Here is an 18,006-nt window from a genome sequence, read left to right as displayed (position 1 = left end):
TTATCACAATGTTTACATAGAGTGGGCTTCCATTCATAGCTCACTTTTTGCTCAATCAGATGTCTTCTTTCATTCATGACATGATAGTTTCTGGAAGGCTAGTCTTCATTTCCACCTCAATCAGTAATCTGACATAGTTCAGACCAACTTTCCTCTCAGTATTATGGTCTACCATCAATGATTTTCCCACCAAGCTCCCAATCATACTTGAGCCTTTTTAACTATTGTACTTAAAATCCAGTCCCGACAGTTTTATTCGTATGGGAACTGTGTAGAGTTCCCCCATAATAAAAGTCCATATCCGGGTTCCAAGTCAAAAAAAAAAATTGAAGGCTTGCTATCAAAGTGATAGATTTCACCCTGTATTACTTCATTTTTGCCCACCGCAGTGCCGAACCTTACCACTTACCAGTATGAACCCATTCTTCAACATTAAGATTATTGATACCATGTTTTACCCACAATCTCTGCATGGAGGATGGGCACCCAGAACATAGCAAACCAGAGACTGCTTCCAATACTCTACCTCTGAGCTCATGTCTTCCATATCAGTTTCAACAAAAGAGGACTCAACTTGAGTAGTAGGAGCCACATACTCGAGTTTGAATCCAGTTCTCACAACCTTACTAATGTCAAAGTTGTCTCATATGGAACCCTTCGTCTCCGGCATCTCAAATTCCTCCTCAACCTCATCTGCCCAGAAGTTCTTGCGGCTGCTAGGTACATCCAAAGTCTCATTGTTTGTAGACAGGACCACATCTGTCCACTGTTGTTAAGCCTCCTTTAGTTGAGTTTTTGTATCAACTTTAGTTGCTCCAGCTCCAATTGATGGAGTTTCAGCTGCTTTTCCTTTGGGTGGGACAACTGCTTCTGTCACCACTATTATTCCATTGGATGGAACTGCGATTATTGTTTCCGGTACTGTTTCATTTATTGGATCTTCAATTGCTACAGATCTGGTGCCTCTGGTTGTTGTTGGGGTTCCCTTTTTCCCTCGCTGAGCTGCTACATGCGAGGTTTGAGCTTCCTACGCCATTAGAGCCTTCTGAGATGGCACTCGAACCCTCATACCCAGGGCAGGCGCAGGTTAGGCTAACGTGCACCTAGAGAGAAAAGGCCATCGAGAAAGATTTACCAGCTAGATCGACATTTACCTTAGCCAATTTTGACACAAAACAGAAAGAAACTAAAAAGAAAACTAGAAGACAATCTTTTTGGACTACAAATCAAATAACATCGATGAAATATTGAGTTTATTCAACTCTAGCTCCCATAAAAAGATTGAACCTTCTGTGAACTGGGATTTCTCTTGCTCTTCTTTTGTGAGTCCGAGTTTGAAACCGTCTGTAGCCAAAATAAACATACAAAAAATATGCAAGAAACTGTAACTGCTCATATCCACTCTGATACATGATTACCGTACACTCATAGCATACAAATATGTACGTCAAGCTATTTACAGAGAAGGCTACAAACTACATCTGTTAACCCATTAAATGACTAATAAAAAAAAAAAATCACACTCGGTGTTTACATATTGTCACCTCATTTTTATCATCAACCATGGTAAACTATATTGTTTGGTATCAACACCATGTGTGAGTAAGTTTTTTCCGCGTCAACAATCTCCAAAGCTGCCCGATGCACTGTAAATATGGAACTATGCGGCAACAATCTCCCATTGTATGCTTGACGCACTGTCCTACAATTGCTGCTCGTCAGAGAAAAACTAAGTGGCTGCTTCAGCTGCATTTTTGAGCAAATAAAGAGAAGTTAACATTCTAGGGACTAGTAGAAGATAGATAAAACAATACAAACCAGCTTCCATCAAAGCGTTTTGAGTTTATACAAAATAAATTTGAACTGACAAGCAAGAAGCTACACAATATTTTTTTGTGAAATAAATGGCAGTGATACTAGATGAATAAAATGTGACTTAAGATTCCAACAGAACTTGTCTTTCTCCTTCTCACTTTCCTACTTTACCAATATAGGCAAATTAGGCTAAGTCAAATGTTTGTCAAGCTAGGAAAAGATAACATATGTTGTCTAAATACTTACTTGGACATGGCTACAGGGTACTTGGTGGCTTTTGAACTTCTGCTTCTATTTCTTTTACATTGTTAACAGCAACTTGAATTGTCTTCGACAAAAGCTCCATCTGCTGCTCAACATTTTCCAAAAAAGTAATTAGCTGCTCTCTGTAAAGGTCACATAATTTATCCTGACGCTCCAACTCCATAGACAGTTCTTGGATTCTCCTGTCCTTTTTATCCTACAAGAGAACATAAAGGCGGTCATTTCAGAGATCATTAGGAATTGCAGGCACAGTTTTGTCCACATGAAGACAGACACACACTTCCAAATATCATTAATTAACAAGGCTTTAAGATCCTTAGAGAAGCCTCACCCTGGCCCTATGTTGCTCGGACTCGGTGTCAAGTGTCAGATATGGGTACGGATCTAGAGGTCGGATTCGGCATAATCTAAATTTTAAGATTCGGGGATACGGATCCAAGTGCGGATACGGGTGCGGGGATTCGGCTAAAATAATTCAAAATTATAAGAAAAATAACTAAATCTATGCCTAGAAATAAAAAACAAAAATAATTTTTTATAGTTATGTTTCATTTATAATTAAATATTAATTTTTAATTAACTTGAAACTCTTCTAGATACAATAAGTGTCCACTCTTCAAGAGCTCTCCATTTCTTCAATTTGGCCTCAAATTTTTTCTCAGATTGGTCCATGGATTTGGTCAAAGTATCCAATGTCGTTTGACCAGATCCGACACGAATCCGGTGTCGGTGTCGTGTCGTGTCGGACACGGGTGCGGCAGCAAAAGTGAAGGGTCCGAGCAACATAGCCCTGGCCACCTGTTGCCTATGTGTGTTCCCAACACTAATCAGTTCTTGAAGCTTCTTCCGATATTTTTCTGTTAGTAATGTGAAGAATCTCATAACAGTGTTTAGCTACCTAATGATGGAGTTCATGAGGCTGGGGCAACAATCGACGCATGAAATATACTAGAAGAGCGAAATCCTACATTGTTAACTGACACTATAGCAAGAACGAACAAATGAACAATGTAAAAGAGTAATTAAGAAGAGTACCTTTTTCTTTTGATAAGTAATTAAGAAAAGAGTAGCCTGCTCTAGCAGCGATCAAACACTTCCGTTTTCAACTCACCCATTGAACCTTTTTCTGTGACAACATCCTTTTTTCTTTTCTTTTTTTCTGCTTTTCTTTCCAAATACAAAACATAGTGAGTTGCCCCTCTGGTTAGATTTTTAGGAGTAAATTTTGGAAGATCTTCTCCCCCCCACCCCCCCTCACGGGAGGAGGCATGACTTCTTCTTCCTTGCTAGAAAGGCTAGTATAGTTGCACATATTAGTGTCCCACAATAGACAAGTTAAAGTACTCATCGTAAAGACATGTTATGTGAATAGATAGAAGCGTAAAGTATGAAAGTCACGCATTTCCGTAAAGTCTCTCTACCGCGTTCTATTTCTTAAATGGTATTAGAACCTATGTTGCTCGGACTTTCCAAAACTATTGCTGCACCCGTGTCGGATTCTTCAAAATGCACTACTTTTGGAGTATCTGACGCACACCCGTCGACCTCTTTGAAGAGTCCGAGCAACATAGATTACAACATGGTCAAGGAATAGCCTTTGCCCAGTTACCAGTGACTTCTGGGAGAAAGAAAGATCGTTGTTGTGCAATTTTCCAACGGTCATGAGTGTCGTGCATGAACCAACACCACCAACAAGCCAAGCATCTTCTAGCGAGCAAAGCCCAGACAGTCCCACCGGAAAAGGAGTCCTCATGCGCTCCCACGCACCAAACAGAAGCAGATGTCAGCGACATCTATCTATGCCATTTTACAGCCACTTTCAAACTTGTACCTTTGGTCCTTGGTGGTCGACCGCCAAACCAGATCGAGGCCATACATACTATTTTCTGCAACTTCCGACCACTAAAAGTAGGTTTCCAAAATTCCAGTTACTTTTCTGAAAATATCTCCCTTTTCTGGCGACATCTCTGCCTTTCTCTTACATTGTGGGGCCATCTGAACCTGTGCATTCCATTTTGTTTTCAGTAAATTTCCAGCCACCTTCAGACAACCAGCAGTCCTTTATTCACTTTCTGGCAAATTCTTCCGTAAATCGGATATTTTACTTTGAAGAATATCTCTGGTTAGCTTTCTTGGCTCTATCTTGTGGATATTTGCTAACTTTTTTTGTTAGATCTCTCTTCAATCCAACGCTATTTCGCGTAGTTTTTATGTTTTTGGTTCCAAAAACAAGTGGATTCGGAAATTCAAGTCCCGTGATTATTTCAGAACCTCTAGTTGAGGTTCTAACTATTTAGTTGGGGCTTTTCTGTCGAGTTAGGTGTAAAAGTCAACGTATCCATGTCGCCGCACTAAAAAGGCTACAAATGTTGATGAGAGGTCCGAGCACATTAGGAGAAGGTTGATGCTCAGTTATGCAAGTTATTGTGGCACTCTATTGATCCTAAGCTGATAGACTTATTCCGGCCATAACAAAATTGTTATTCATTTGGAAAAATACTCGTGCTTTATATACTAACGATGTTCCCACTTTAATGATGCTTTTTCCAGAATGACTAACTTGAAAAGGCGTTAATCAGACATGTCTATGTATTTGGAACAAGTTCAGGCAATCATGGAGGAATTTAGCAAGTCTGATGACAGCTACTGCCAGTACTGAGAAACAGTTGTAACAACGACGGAAAATATTCTTAGTTTTTCACACTTAGTAGGCTTCCAAGTGATCTTGACTCAGTGCAAGATTAGCTTTTGGCTAGTCCAATTGTTCCTATAGTGAATGAAGCGTTCTCCTGGGTTACTATATCTTACTGCTCCTAGTCACACAGTAGTCCCCTCACTATAAGTGGATTCTTCTGTTCTAGTATCTCAGACGGTGAAGAATCAAGGTGGTCATTAATCTCGACCTAAAACAGTCTTCTTGAGCATGGTTTAACTAAGTCAGCGCAGTTATACAAGAGTTTGACATGATACTTAGCAAAGCTAATCATTTTGTATTTTAGCGATGCTTAGACTCCAATCTGTATATCTATTTGGTAGTGTATGTTGATGATATAGTTATTACTGCAATGATCAAGAAGGCAGTGACAAATTGAAGCGACATCTCTTCTAGCATTTCCGTACCAAGGACATGGGTAAATACCGTACTTCCTGGTATTGGAGTAGCTCAGTCCAGAACATGCCTTGTCATTTCACAGCAAAAGTATGCTTTCGACATACTTGAGAAAATAGGAAAGAAAAATTGTAGACCTGTTGATACTCATATGGATCATAATGTCAAGCTTCTGCCAGGTCATGAGGAGTCTCTTAGTGAGCCCAGGAGATATAGGATATTAGTTGGAAAGCTGAATTATCTCACCGTAACACGCCTTGCTATCGCCTTTTCAATGAGTATCATCAGGCAGTTTCTAGATTCACCATGTGAAGCTCATTGGGATGTAGTAGTTTCTACTCTTTGGTGTATTAAATTTGCTCCAGGAAAAGATCTACTTTATGAGGATCAAGGAGATGAGAAGATCGACGGGTATACAGATGCTTCTTTATCCGACCTCTGGGTAGTGTGTTCTAGACTCTATTTGGAGGCAATCTAGTATCTTGAAAGAGCAAGAAACAAGGTGTGGCTGCGTGATCCAGTGTTGGAAGCTGAATATAGAAGCCATGGAAGGGGCGCGACTTGTGAACTCATATGATCAAACAACTACCAACATATTGATGTTTGAAGAAAGCATTCTAATCGAACCTGTTTGTGATAATCAAGGCTGATGCACACAGAAGGGAAAACACTATAGACAAGTTAAGAGTAAATGGAGAAATACTGGAGGATCCTGGAGAAGTGAAGGAAGAAATTGTGTCATGTTATGAGAAGCTGTATTCAGAGACAGAAAACTGGAGACCACAATTAAATATGAGGAATTGTCCTAGGTTGGACACTGAAGACAATGCAACTCTTATGGCCCCTTTTGAATCTCAAGAGATACTGGACTCCATCAGGGCATGTGCAGGGGACAAAGCTCCAGGTCCTGATGGATACTCTATGGCTTTTTTCAATCAGTGTTGGGATATCATAGGGACAGAGCTTGTAGCTGCTATACCGAACTTCTACTTTGAAGGTTCTTTTGAAAAAAGTTTGAATGCCACTTTTGTGGCTCTAATTCCAAAGAAAGCTGGAGCTATAGAGCTTAATGATTTTAGGCCTATTAGCTTGATTGGGGTGAGCCGAGGGTCTTTCGGAAACAGCCGTCCTACCTTGGTAGGAGTCAGGTCTGCGTACACTCTATCCTCCCTAGACCCCACGTGGTGGGATTACACTGGGTTGTTATTGTTGTTGTTGTTGTTGTAGCTTGATTGGGGTATCTATAAGATCATTGCTAAACTATTGGCAGAGAGGTTGAAAAAGGTAATACATAAACTAGTGGACAGGCAACAAATGGCTTTTATTAAAGAAAGACAGATCATGGATGCCATTCTTATAGCTAATGAGTGTGTGGAGTCCAGACAGAGGTGTAAGAAACCTGGTATTCTATGCAAGCTAGACATTTAAAAAGCACATGACCACCTGAACTGGAGCTTTCTAATCAATATGCTGGAGAGAATGGGGTTTGGAACTAGATGGATCAAATGGACAAAACATTACATTAGCTCTGGTAAATTCTCAGTTTTGGTCAACAAAACTCCTTGTGGTTTTTTTCCTTCTCAAAGGGGATTGAGACAGGGTGACCCTTTGTCCCCTTTCTTATTTATCCTGGCAATAGAGGGCATGAGTAAGAGCCCGTTTGGATTGTCTTATAAGTTGCTTATAAGCTGTTTTCAGCTTTTTTGAGTGTTTGGCTGGCCAGTTTAAAGCCATTTTGTGCTTAAAATAAGCCCAAAAAAATTAATTGGGCCCGTTTGGCTTAGCTTATCTAAAGCAGCTTATAAGCTGGATAAGCTGCTTTTTTTAAGCCCATCCAAACAGGCTCTAATATGTTTCAGATAGCTAAGGTGAATGGCTGGATAAGGGGATTTCAAGTTGGTGCAGGAAACTTGGAGATCACCCATCTGCAATATGCAAATGATGCTCTTGTTTTTTGTGAAGCAATGCAAGAGAACATTTTAATCCTAAAAACTATCTTCATCATCTTTGAAGCAGTTTCAGGATTACACATTAATTGGGGTAAAAGCTTCATTTATCCAATTAATGAGGTTGCAGAGGCAGAAAACTTAGGAGGTAAAGTAGGGGAGCTTCCAACCAGGGGCGAATTTAGTAACTAAATTTGGGGCACGTGAACACATGGTATCTCCGTAAAACTAGGTATTTTATGTATATATTTTTTAAAATTGGTATAATATTACCTGCAGGAATACATACTACAATAAGGCTAAATGGTGCACTTGGTTGAAGGTTGAGTTATTTACCCAGAGAACTAGAGATCAATTCCCACTAAACAAACTGAGAAGAGAGTTCTTGCGGCACGGTAACAAAGAAGGAAAAGGCTATAATCTGGTTAAATGGAAGGTAGTCCAAAAAAGCAAGAAACGGGGGGGGGGATGGGCATTAGGAACTTAAGGCTACACAACAATTGTCTTATGATGAAGTGGTTATGGAGGTTTAATGAGGAAGAACATTCACTATAGAGAGAGGTTGTTCAAAGTAAATATGAACAACACAATCATTGGTGTACAGATGAAGTCAACAACACTTATGGTGTGGGAGTTTGGAAAACTATCAGAGCTTTGTGGAACATGCTGAAAGAAGATACATGTCTTGGTGGGGGGGGGATGGGCATTAGGAACTTAAGGCTACACAACAATTGTCTTATGATAAAGTGGTTATGGAGGTTTAATGAGGAAGAACATTCACTATAGAGAGAGGTTGTTCAAAGTAAATATGAACAACACAATCATTGGTGTACAGATGAAGTCAACAACACTTATGGTGTAGGAGTTTGGAAAACTATCAGAGCTTTGTGGAACATGCTGAAAGAAGATACATGTCTTAGAGTGGGCAATGGCTCTAAGGTACTGTTCTGGAATGACGTTTGGATAAAAGGAACTTCACTTAAGGATGTTTTCCCTGATCTGTTCTCCATTTGTTCAAATCCGAATGCTACAATTGGTGATTGCTGGACACCTCAAGGTTGGAACCTGCTTTTCAGGAGACATCTGAATGATTGGGAGGTGGAAAGAGTGGCAGAACTTTTGAAGGATAGTGGTTTGTTCACTGGTACAACCAATATACCTGATGCTATTAGATGGAGACACAACTCTGATGGAGCCTTTTAAGTTAAGAGGTTGTACAGGAAAAGAAACATGGTTGCTAGTGAAGGGAGACCAGGTTTATGGAAGAATGTTTGGGAAAGTATAGCACCTACAAAGGTAAGATGCTTCACTTGGTTGGTTGTAAGAAGGGCATGCCTAACTCAAGAGGTGCTTCAGAGAAAAGGCCGACCCGTTGTGCCAGATGTTTTCTACGTATGCAGACAAGAGAAACAAACAGCCATCTCTTTCTTCATTATAGATTTACAGCACAATTATGGTCAATGTTCTTAGGTCTCACAGAAGTAAAATGGACAATGCCTGAACATACTGCTGATTTACTGACCTGTTGGATCAGAAGAGGGGGAAGCAAGAGACAGAAAAAATGGTGGAGGGTAATCCCCGCATGCATTTGGTGGACAGTATGGAAAGAAAGAAATGGGAGATGTTTTGAAGATACATTAAATTATATTCAGAAAGTGAAGGAAAATTGTATTGTATCTTTCTATTTTTGGTGTAAAGAACAATGTATAGAGAATGTAGATGACCTTGTAGATTTACTAGGAGCACTGTAAGTTTATCTTTATCTTTAAAATCTTTTTCTTTACAGTCTGTTTTTGGAGGTCGCCAGCATACCCTTAATGCTGAGGAATACAACAGTACCAGTTTCTCCAAAAAAAAAAAAAATCCCACTAAACACACTTTTTTCCTTTTTTTTTTTTTTTTTTTTGTGGTGAACCCATGCTCTAAAAATCCTAGATTCGCCTTTGCTTCCAACTACATATTTGGGCATGCCTTTGGGAGCCAAGAGCAAGTCAAAAGGAATATGGAATGGAGTTCTAGAAAAATGTGAGAAGAAGCTGATAAACTGGAAAAGCCAATATCTTTCCCTTGGGGGAAGATTGACCATGGTCAATAGTGTACTAGATGCCTTAACATCTTATATGATGTCCATATTTCCAATCCCTTCTCAATGTAATCAAGAGAATTTACACCCTTAGAAGGAACTTTCTGTGGCAGGGCAATGAAGATAAGAAGAAATTTCACTTAGTCAAGTGGGAAGAACTGACTGTGAGCAAGAAGACAGGGGGATTGCTATCAGAGATTTGAAATTGCAAAACCAAAGTTTGATGATGAAGTGGCTATGGAAATTTGCTACAAAGGAAGACATGCTATGGAAGGAAGTCATTACTGCTAAATATGGTTTGGAGGACAAGTGGATAACAAACATGGTTAATATTCCATATGGATGCACTGTGTGGAGGGAAATCAGGAATCACTGGCCGATAATGCTTGCAAGGATTAGATGCAAAGTTGGTAATGGGGTAAAAGTATCCTTTTGGAATGATATATGGTTGGGTGACACAGCTCTGAAGGTGAAATTCCCTGATATGTTCATTCTTAGTCAAAAGCAACATGCTACTGTTGCTGATATGTGGACTGGACAAGGGTGGGATCTGGACCGAGAAGACACTTGGATGATTGGGAAATGGAGATGGTAGCAGAATTCCACAATACAATGGCAGCATTCATGAACTTAACAGGGGAAAGGGATACTCTGGAGTAGAAGAAGGATAGCAAAGGAATTTTCACTGTAAACTCAGCATACAAAGACCTGAATGTCCCAAATTTTCAAGAAGAGGGATGGCCATGGAAGATGATATGGAAGACAAAAGTACCTTATAAAGTGAACTGTTCAAATTGGCTGTTGGCAAAAGAGGCAGTGCTGACTCATGAAAACCTGAACAAAAGAGGTTTTCACTTATATTCTAGATGTTTTTTGTGTGGGGATCATAATAAGACAATCAGTCATCTTTTCTTGCACTGCAAATGGACATACCAGCTGTGGAAGATGTTTATCAACCTGAGGAAAGATCAGATGGGTGAAGCCTGGGAGCATAGAAGGAGTGTTAAAGTGTTGGAACAAGGATGGGAATGTAACAAGAAAAGAGGAGAGATGGAAGATTGTCCCATCATGTATCTGGTGGACTGTTTGGAAAGAAAGGAACCTGAGATGTTTTGAGAACAAGCAGAACAATTTACAGAAGTTAAAGATGAATTGTCTAGCTCTTTTTTACTTTTGGTGTAAACAGGAAATTTTAGGTCAGACAGAAGATATTTTTGATGTGTTAGATCTCTTGTAAGAATGGAAAACAGTAGAGATCAATGCTGTGAATGTAACCTTTTGGAGGGGGACTACATATTTTGATGTAGTACACCTGTGGATATATAGATTAACTGTTACAAGTCTCAAAAAAAAAAAAAACAAGTTTTGCTTCATATTGCTTCAGATCCAGTATTCCATGAGAAGACCAAGCAAATAGAGATTAATTGTCACTTTGTGAGAGAAAAGATACTCTATGGAGATATTGTCACGAGATTGGCAAAGTCCAATGATCAACTTGCAGACATATTTACCGAATTTCTGGCAGATCCTCGAGTTAGTCATATACGTAACAAACTCGCATAAACGATGTGTATGGTGGCTGGAGGGGGAGTATTAGATAGATCAATATAGCTGTACATATTAGTGTCCCACATCGTGTAAAGTTCTCATTGTAAAGACATGTATATAAAATGGATAGAAGCGCAAGGTATATAGAAACTCATTCCCATGAAGCCTTTCTCTAGTGTTCTATTACTTACATTACTTATTTCATTTCTTCTTGCCCTGCCAATGCTTCTTCTAGCTATCAAATTCCTCTTCGCTTTTCTCTCTTATTTACTTGTTTTGCAGCTCTATTTTCCTTCTTTTGCTCCTAGTTAATATTAATAATTAGGCTGTAGTCATGTGCATAACATAATATTCTGTGGGAAGAAAGGACTGTAGCAGACCTCCCTGTAGCTTTTGTAATCTTTTGATAACTACAGCATTCAATTAATCAATATATATATGCTTGTTAGAAGAGTTATTGACTTATCCCACCCCAAAGCATGAACAAGATAACCAGCTTTAGCATAACGTGAGATAATAATCAGGCAGAAAATTGTCATTCTATTTGTTTCTCTCTTTTTTTCCCTTAACTTTCTACGTATTGTTTATGTTCCTAATGCTTCTTTCAATCTTCAGCTATCTCTTTCTTCTCGTTACTGTTACTGTTCCTGCATTAATCCCAGTAATTCGTTCTACATGAAGTGTAGCTTCTTTCTCTAGTTTTGAATTTGATCTTATCTTCATTAACTCTTCTCTTTCACCTATTACATCCAAAGTAGTATAAAATTAAAAAATTAAAAAAGAACAGAAAACAGCTGGGTTGAGCATTTAGAGAAAAACTTGCAGCTATAATAACAGAGGACTGGAAGCTGCAGATTAATCTGGTGTGTAATAAAGGATAAAGATATGTGAAGAAATAGTGTTGACATTTTAAGTTCCAAAAATTTCCCTCTGTTTTACTAAATCCTTCACCAGAAACTGATTGAAGGACAGGAGTCAACCTTTTAGAAAATATAGATGGGCGTATTGGTGCCCAAAAAAAGATTAGAAAAAAGAGTGCAGTCGGGATGTCGTCAAAAGTGAGAGTGTAGTGGCCACTGGAGCATATGAATCAAGTGAAAATACTTAAGAGCAAAAACGAAAGAGTGTAACTGCTTTTTCACGCTTTACTAATGTACATTTAGAGAAATTCAGAAGGTGAACTTTAATGCTGATGAAGCCATTTTCTTTCTTTTCAAAATATTCCGCTTAGGCTAGTCGGGTGATTCCACACACCTTGAAAGACCTATTGTTCAGTTGGAATTGTGGTAGGTGGAAGGGGAGACGCAACAGATGGACCGCTGCTCCACAAGCACTTACGTGAGTCGTTTGGAGAGAAAGAAATAGATCTTTTGAAAGTGTAGAGCGGAACTTTGTACAATTGAGGAATAGTCTCTCATCTCTTATTTCCTTTTTTTCTTTTTGAAATGGTAATTGTGAAGTTGTGTCATTCATATAAAACCATATCTTTATGTTGGTTTTCTACTTTTTAGTATAATTCTTGTATGTGGGTGTTTTTGTGTGGGCACACTAGGAGGGATAGAATTAGGAATGAAGATATCCGAGACAAGGTGGGAGTGGCATCGGTGGAGGACAAGATGCGGGAAGCGAGGCTGAGATGGTTTGGGCATGTGAAGAGGAGAGACACAGATGATCCAGTGCGGAGGTGTGAGAGGTTGGCTATGGACGGTTTCAGGAGAGGTAAAGGGAGGCCGAAGAAGTATTGGGGAGAGGTGATTAGACAGGATATGGCACAGTTTCAGCTCACCGAGGACATGACCTTAGATAGGAGGTTGTGGAGGACTCAGATTAGGATAGAAGGCTAGGTGGCTTATCCTTTCACCATAGTAGTTGTAGTTTTGCTCATTTGTTTATTGCCATTTGATTTTTGCATTTGATTGCTGCTTCTATTTGTTGGGTCGTTGTACTTTGGTTATCTTATTTATCTATAGTAGTTAATGCTCCTTTCTTTCCGGACTGTTCTACCATGACTTTCTCGCTTTTGTTATTCCTTGTTTTCATATTGTTTTCGATATGTTTGGTCCTATCTGACGTTTTGTCTTGTTTTCCTCTCTTGAGCCGAGGGTCTTTCGGAAACAGCCGCCCTACCTTTCAAGGTGGGGTTTAGGTCTGCGTACACTCTACCCTCCCCAGACCCCACATGGTGGGATTATACTGGGCTTGTTGTTGTTGTTGTTGTATGTGGGTGTTTTTGTGCCCAATCATTTCAATAAATTATTACTACTGTTTTCAAAAAAAAAAAATCTACTTAGGCAAAATGTATCAGAAAGGTGGTGGAGCACAAGAAGGGAAAAGAACAGAGAAATAAAAGAACGGAGAAAACATAGACAGAGAAAGAAGAGAAGAATGAATGAGAAATAGAGACAGAAACAAAGAATGGGAAAACAGAGAGGAAGAGAGAAAAGAATGAAAACAGGGAGACAGACTGAAAGAAGGATTGTGATACTGAATTAAATCATTTTGTTCAACTCCTCTTCAACAAGTACACAGGGGTCCTATTTATAGAAAAGGACTTCGTAACAGTCAGAACTCCTAAAGCGAATAAACTATATCTGTAATTTAAAGAGAAATGCTCATCTCAAAGATAATATTATTTTATTTTATTTCGAACTACTAGATAAATATGAATCATGTCCTCATGATCTATACCAATAGGTGATTAACTCAGCATAATAACTAATCTCCTCACAGGTTACCTAAATATTTGAGTTCTGAAACTTTTTCCACATAAATGTAACAGCTGCAATCATATATTCATAGTAGAGAAACTAACTTGATTGAGAGGCTTCTTGAATCTACTTACACTAGGTCTTATACGAAGAATGCACACAAACTCAAAAGCACAACATATGGTCTTGCAAATATTATCGATCTCAACTCCCAAGTCAGTCAAGTGACAGTGGTTAATTGTCAAACTTTGTTAAAAAGCATGTAAAAAGCAACTCAACTTTGAAGTTTGAACTCAGCAGAACTAATTAAAACTTAAAAGCAATGAAGCTACTTGGATTATGTTCTTGGCCAACTATGGCTCACCCATGAAAAGGATTCCTCTTCTCCCCCTCTTTTTTGTTTTTTGTTTTGCCCCTACAGCCAAGCTAGATGATAAAAAGATGCTTTACTGAGATTGCTAATCAAAGTATCCACCTAACTGCCATAAAATGCAACATGAATGGCCAACTATATCAGGAAAAATACATTCACCAATAAAAGATGTTCTAGGATTTCAGATTGACCGGATCAGAGTCGTTGGGAAATTACCTATTCTAGATCTTAAGATTACAAAATGAAAGAAACTGTATCTGGTGTTTGAAAGTATAGATTGCAGAGGTTAAGCAACAATCTTGCCATTTTGTGGTCTGCAAAGATTTCCATCTTTACGATGCCAATCAAATCTTATCAACAGAGAGCTGCATCTTCTGATCATCATTAAGATGTGTCTGAAATCCAATTACGCATTCTTACAAGCGTGCTCAGAATCAAACACAAATTGAGGACAGAAAATTCGTGGACCACTTAGCAAGAAAAACTGCAATAAGATAAATAGCCAGGCTGCTATGTTTTGTTTTCATACTGCTCCTAAGCTGTATGTATCTGAATGGAAATCGGTGATTACACAGAGGACGTGATGGACAGAATAACGCAGATGGAGGATAAAAAGATGAGTAACTGGTAAAGCTAATTGATATTCAATCACCCAGCCCCCTTTTCTCCTAATCCATATGAATTTAGGAAGGCCTGGTAGCAGTTAGATTAGATGAGTTATTCTATCTCAAACAAGAGAAGACCCAAGAAAGGAAAGCGGGATGCACATAAAATTTTCACCCAAGAATTTGTGCACTAAACATATTTCATGAGATGACACATAGTAAATTGACTTGAAAGATTGAACTGAAACCAAAAAACAAGTAAGCTTAAATGAACTACACAAGCTTTGCTTACCATTGGATTACCAGAAGAACAGACAGAAGAAACCAATGGGTGGGTATGCTCCTTCACAAATCTCGTTACAACCCACTTATCAGACTTGTTAACCTTTACCAACATCATAGCCTTGCACCCTTCTCGTGTGCTAGTGCGTGTTTTTCTAGGTGGTCCATAATGGTTTTTCACTTTCACATAATAGCCCTGCTTGTTACATGAAAGACGCCGTGAAAGGATTCTCTTGTCGACTTCTGAACGCCGGCACTGATCAATGCGCATGATAAACCCAACACGCCTAGCATAGTCATCATAAAATTCCTTGGCAGCATCTTCTGACTCGAACTCCATCCCAATAAATGGTTCACGAACCACATTATCTTCACATGCCACGACCTGGCTTTCAGCAGAACAATCTATTGTAGCAACTCCAGCCTCTAAGTCCACTGCCACACAAAAATGATGCATATTATCCAATAAGACCGTCAAGACATCTCTATTCATAAATCAAACAATAAAAATCACAAACAAGTAAGATAAATGATCAAAAATGTTTCTCCGGCACAGGATCAGATGCACTTTATCAGCCACAGGGGCTCCCCCACATACTATCTGTAATTTAACTATATATAAAGAGTTGAACAACTTAAAAAAAAAAAAGGACGTTTATTTGGGTACTAAGTTCACACCCATTGCCATAAAGTAGTAGGTCTTAGTAATACTTCCTACATACACAGTTAAAATCATTGATCAACCCGCCCACGTATATGCCCCCATTGCGCAAAACTGCTGGCCAAAAACAGTCTACTGTACGCAGAATCCAATCACAAAATGCAACACAGTTTATTTATGTATATGTACGTGTCCATGTGTTAAAAAGATAGAAAGAAGAGATATGTGAAGGACAATATATATTTGAAGGTTCAAAAAGCACTCTTTTAACCGAACCGTTAAAGAAGGCACTTAATTTGCATGTTGGTTGCACAATTCCATTCCCGCATAACCCTTGAGTATTTCCCAGAAATTTTTCAACCAGATAACTAAGAGCTTTCACTTTAACACCTTCTGGCATTGAACATCTACATAACAACAATTTAAAAGGTCTAAACAACTAAAGTACCTTGTTAGCTACTTCAAAGCTTAAATTAACAAGGGAATTCAAAAAGAGTCGCCAAAAAAGGAACTTACTGGTATGGACAAAGGGAGATCGCTTTTGATGAACAAAACAGACGATGATGATGTTCAGGGTTTATTGAAGCTTCATTCAATTCGGATTTCGGACGTTTCTTCTTCGTCAAACATACATTGCTCATTGGCGCGTCAAAAACAAAATTTCTCCTATTTAGGCAAACGGAAAACCCAAAGAATTTCATAATTGTTATAAATATTATTTAAATATCCATGTCTTAGTTCTCTAAGGTACATCAAGTTAATTTTCTCCCGTAAATACAGATGTTCTCTTCATTGTATAGAATCTCGAATAAGAGAAATAAAAGAATTTCTCTCTTCTCTCTTTGTCTACAATATTATTCTTGCTTACTTTATTATTTTATAACACGTTATCAGCACGAGTCACTAATTTTTTTATTGAAGTTTAGTTCCGCATCAATACTACCTTCTCAGGAAACTTAAGCGAAATCTAGGAAAATTAAATTGATGCTATATTTGTCACGGGCAGAGATCTGTTGTATTAACATATTACTCACTGGAGGAGAATAGGGGTGGGCGTTCGATTATTCGGTTCGGTTCGATATTTCGGTTTCGATTTTTTTTAAGTGGAAACCGAACACCGCACCGAATTAGTTCGGTTCGGTACAGTGTTTTGAAGTTCGGTTTCGATTTTCTAATTCGGCTTTTTGGCATTGGTTAAGCAATAGTCACCTGTTTCCAAATGATTCATGATCAACATATCAAGAATGTCTTTAGTACCAGCACTAGCTAGCAACAGCAGCAGGCAGTAGCAGCCAGCACTAGCCAGCAGCAGCCGCAGCAACTGCAGCAGCTGAAACTTGGAGGAAGAAATTGATAGACAAGGAAGTTTTTTCTCTCAGACAAATCAGAATCTTAAATTTCAGACAGTATTATTCATCTCAGTGCCTTGAGATACTTTTAAATTGATATTGATATATATTATATATTGATATAAAAAAATATTATATTAAATATTCGGTTAAACCGAAAAAATGAAATTCCAAAACCGAACACCGAATTTGCTATTTAAAAAAACCGGAATCGAATCGAAACACCGAAAACCAAAAAACCGAATTCATTCGGTTCGGTTCGGTTTTTCGATTTTCGATATTTATGCCCACCCCTAGAGGAGAACGTACAGTTCCCAGTGTATGGTTTGGAGTCTGTTTGCACTTCATGAGGTATGTATCCTTAATAAATCATATTGTACAGTGGCTTGGTATTCGTTTCTAGCATACTGTTTCCTTTCTAAGTTAACAAAGTAGCATGATTCCATTATTGGCTGAAACTAAGCAAAGGATATGAGAATTCTAAAGTTTTGCACTTTCAGATATTTTCAACACTAATTATTAGTTGAATTGAACAAATAAAAATATGTAGCGATAAATCAAAGAATGAATTGTAGTTGGTATTGCTTTTATATTGGATGTCTTTGTCTTCTGCTACTAATGGTATCCACTTTGTTTGGTTTATCCTATTTGAGAGAACCTAATTGGTTCTGAATTATTTATGCCTCAAATTTGTTCCCGAAGAACAATAATGTTAAGAGGAATTATGATGTTAATTTCATATTTCTTAATGGCTAAATGAGAATTTGGAAGAAATAAATAACCACCAGAAGTGGCAATATTTCTAAAGGCTTGTGATTATGATTGAAGATATGTTTGAGAAGGATTCTCTATATTATATGTCCCGATTTGTTTCAGAAGTAACAATATTTTAAAAGAGATTATAAGAGATCATAATTTTATATGATTAAGGCACGTTCACATGATTATATATGTTTCCTTCTCGAAGAACAGACGCTTTTGATGAACCGTACAAATACAGATTCATTCACTGAAGTGAATGAGAGCATGTAGTAAGGTTTATAACTACAGACGTGCGTTTTGGTTGCGAAGTTATAACGACCCATCTCCAGCAGAGATGAAAAAAAAAAGAAAAAAAAATAACCTTTCACTATCAAGTATGAACGGTTTTTCCTGTGCAAGAATAATGACGTGACTTGCTGGATACTTTCAATTCTTCAATTAGTTCAAATTATACCTTATACAAATACACATGACTATATTTTGCTGAATTAATTCTCTTAT

General features: G+C 38.3%; 1 protein-coding gene across 1 annotated transcript; it reads right to left on the bottom strand.

Annotated features, from left to right (window-relative positions):
- Positions 1-1,211: 1,211 nt before the first annotated feature.
- LOC132631445 (uncharacterized) lies at positions 1,212-16,110 on the bottom strand. Its single transcript, XM_060347022.1, has 5 exons — positions 15,911-16,110; positions 15,671-15,801; positions 14,744-15,168; positions 2,062-2,275; positions 1,212-1,746 (listed from the first exon to the last, which is right to left on the bottom strand). Exons 1-4 carry the CDS (start codon positions 16,093-16,095, stop codon positions 2,072-2,074), a joined length of 945 nt encoding a protein of 314 aa, XP_060203005.1. The 5' UTR covers positions 16,096-16,110; the 3' UTR covers positions 1,212-1,746; positions 2,062-2,071.
- Between the last annotated feature and the right edge of the window lie 1,896 nt (positions 16,111-18,006).

Source organism: Lycium barbarum, chromosome 3 (genome assembly GCF_019175385.1).
Source record: "Lycium barbarum isolate Lr01 chromosome 3, ASM1917538v2, whole genome shotgun sequence".
NCBI lineage: Eukaryota > Viridiplantae > Streptophyta > Magnoliopsida > Solanales > Solanaceae > Lycium > Lycium barbarum.
This window is presented reverse-complemented; position numbering and strand designations above follow the sequence as displayed.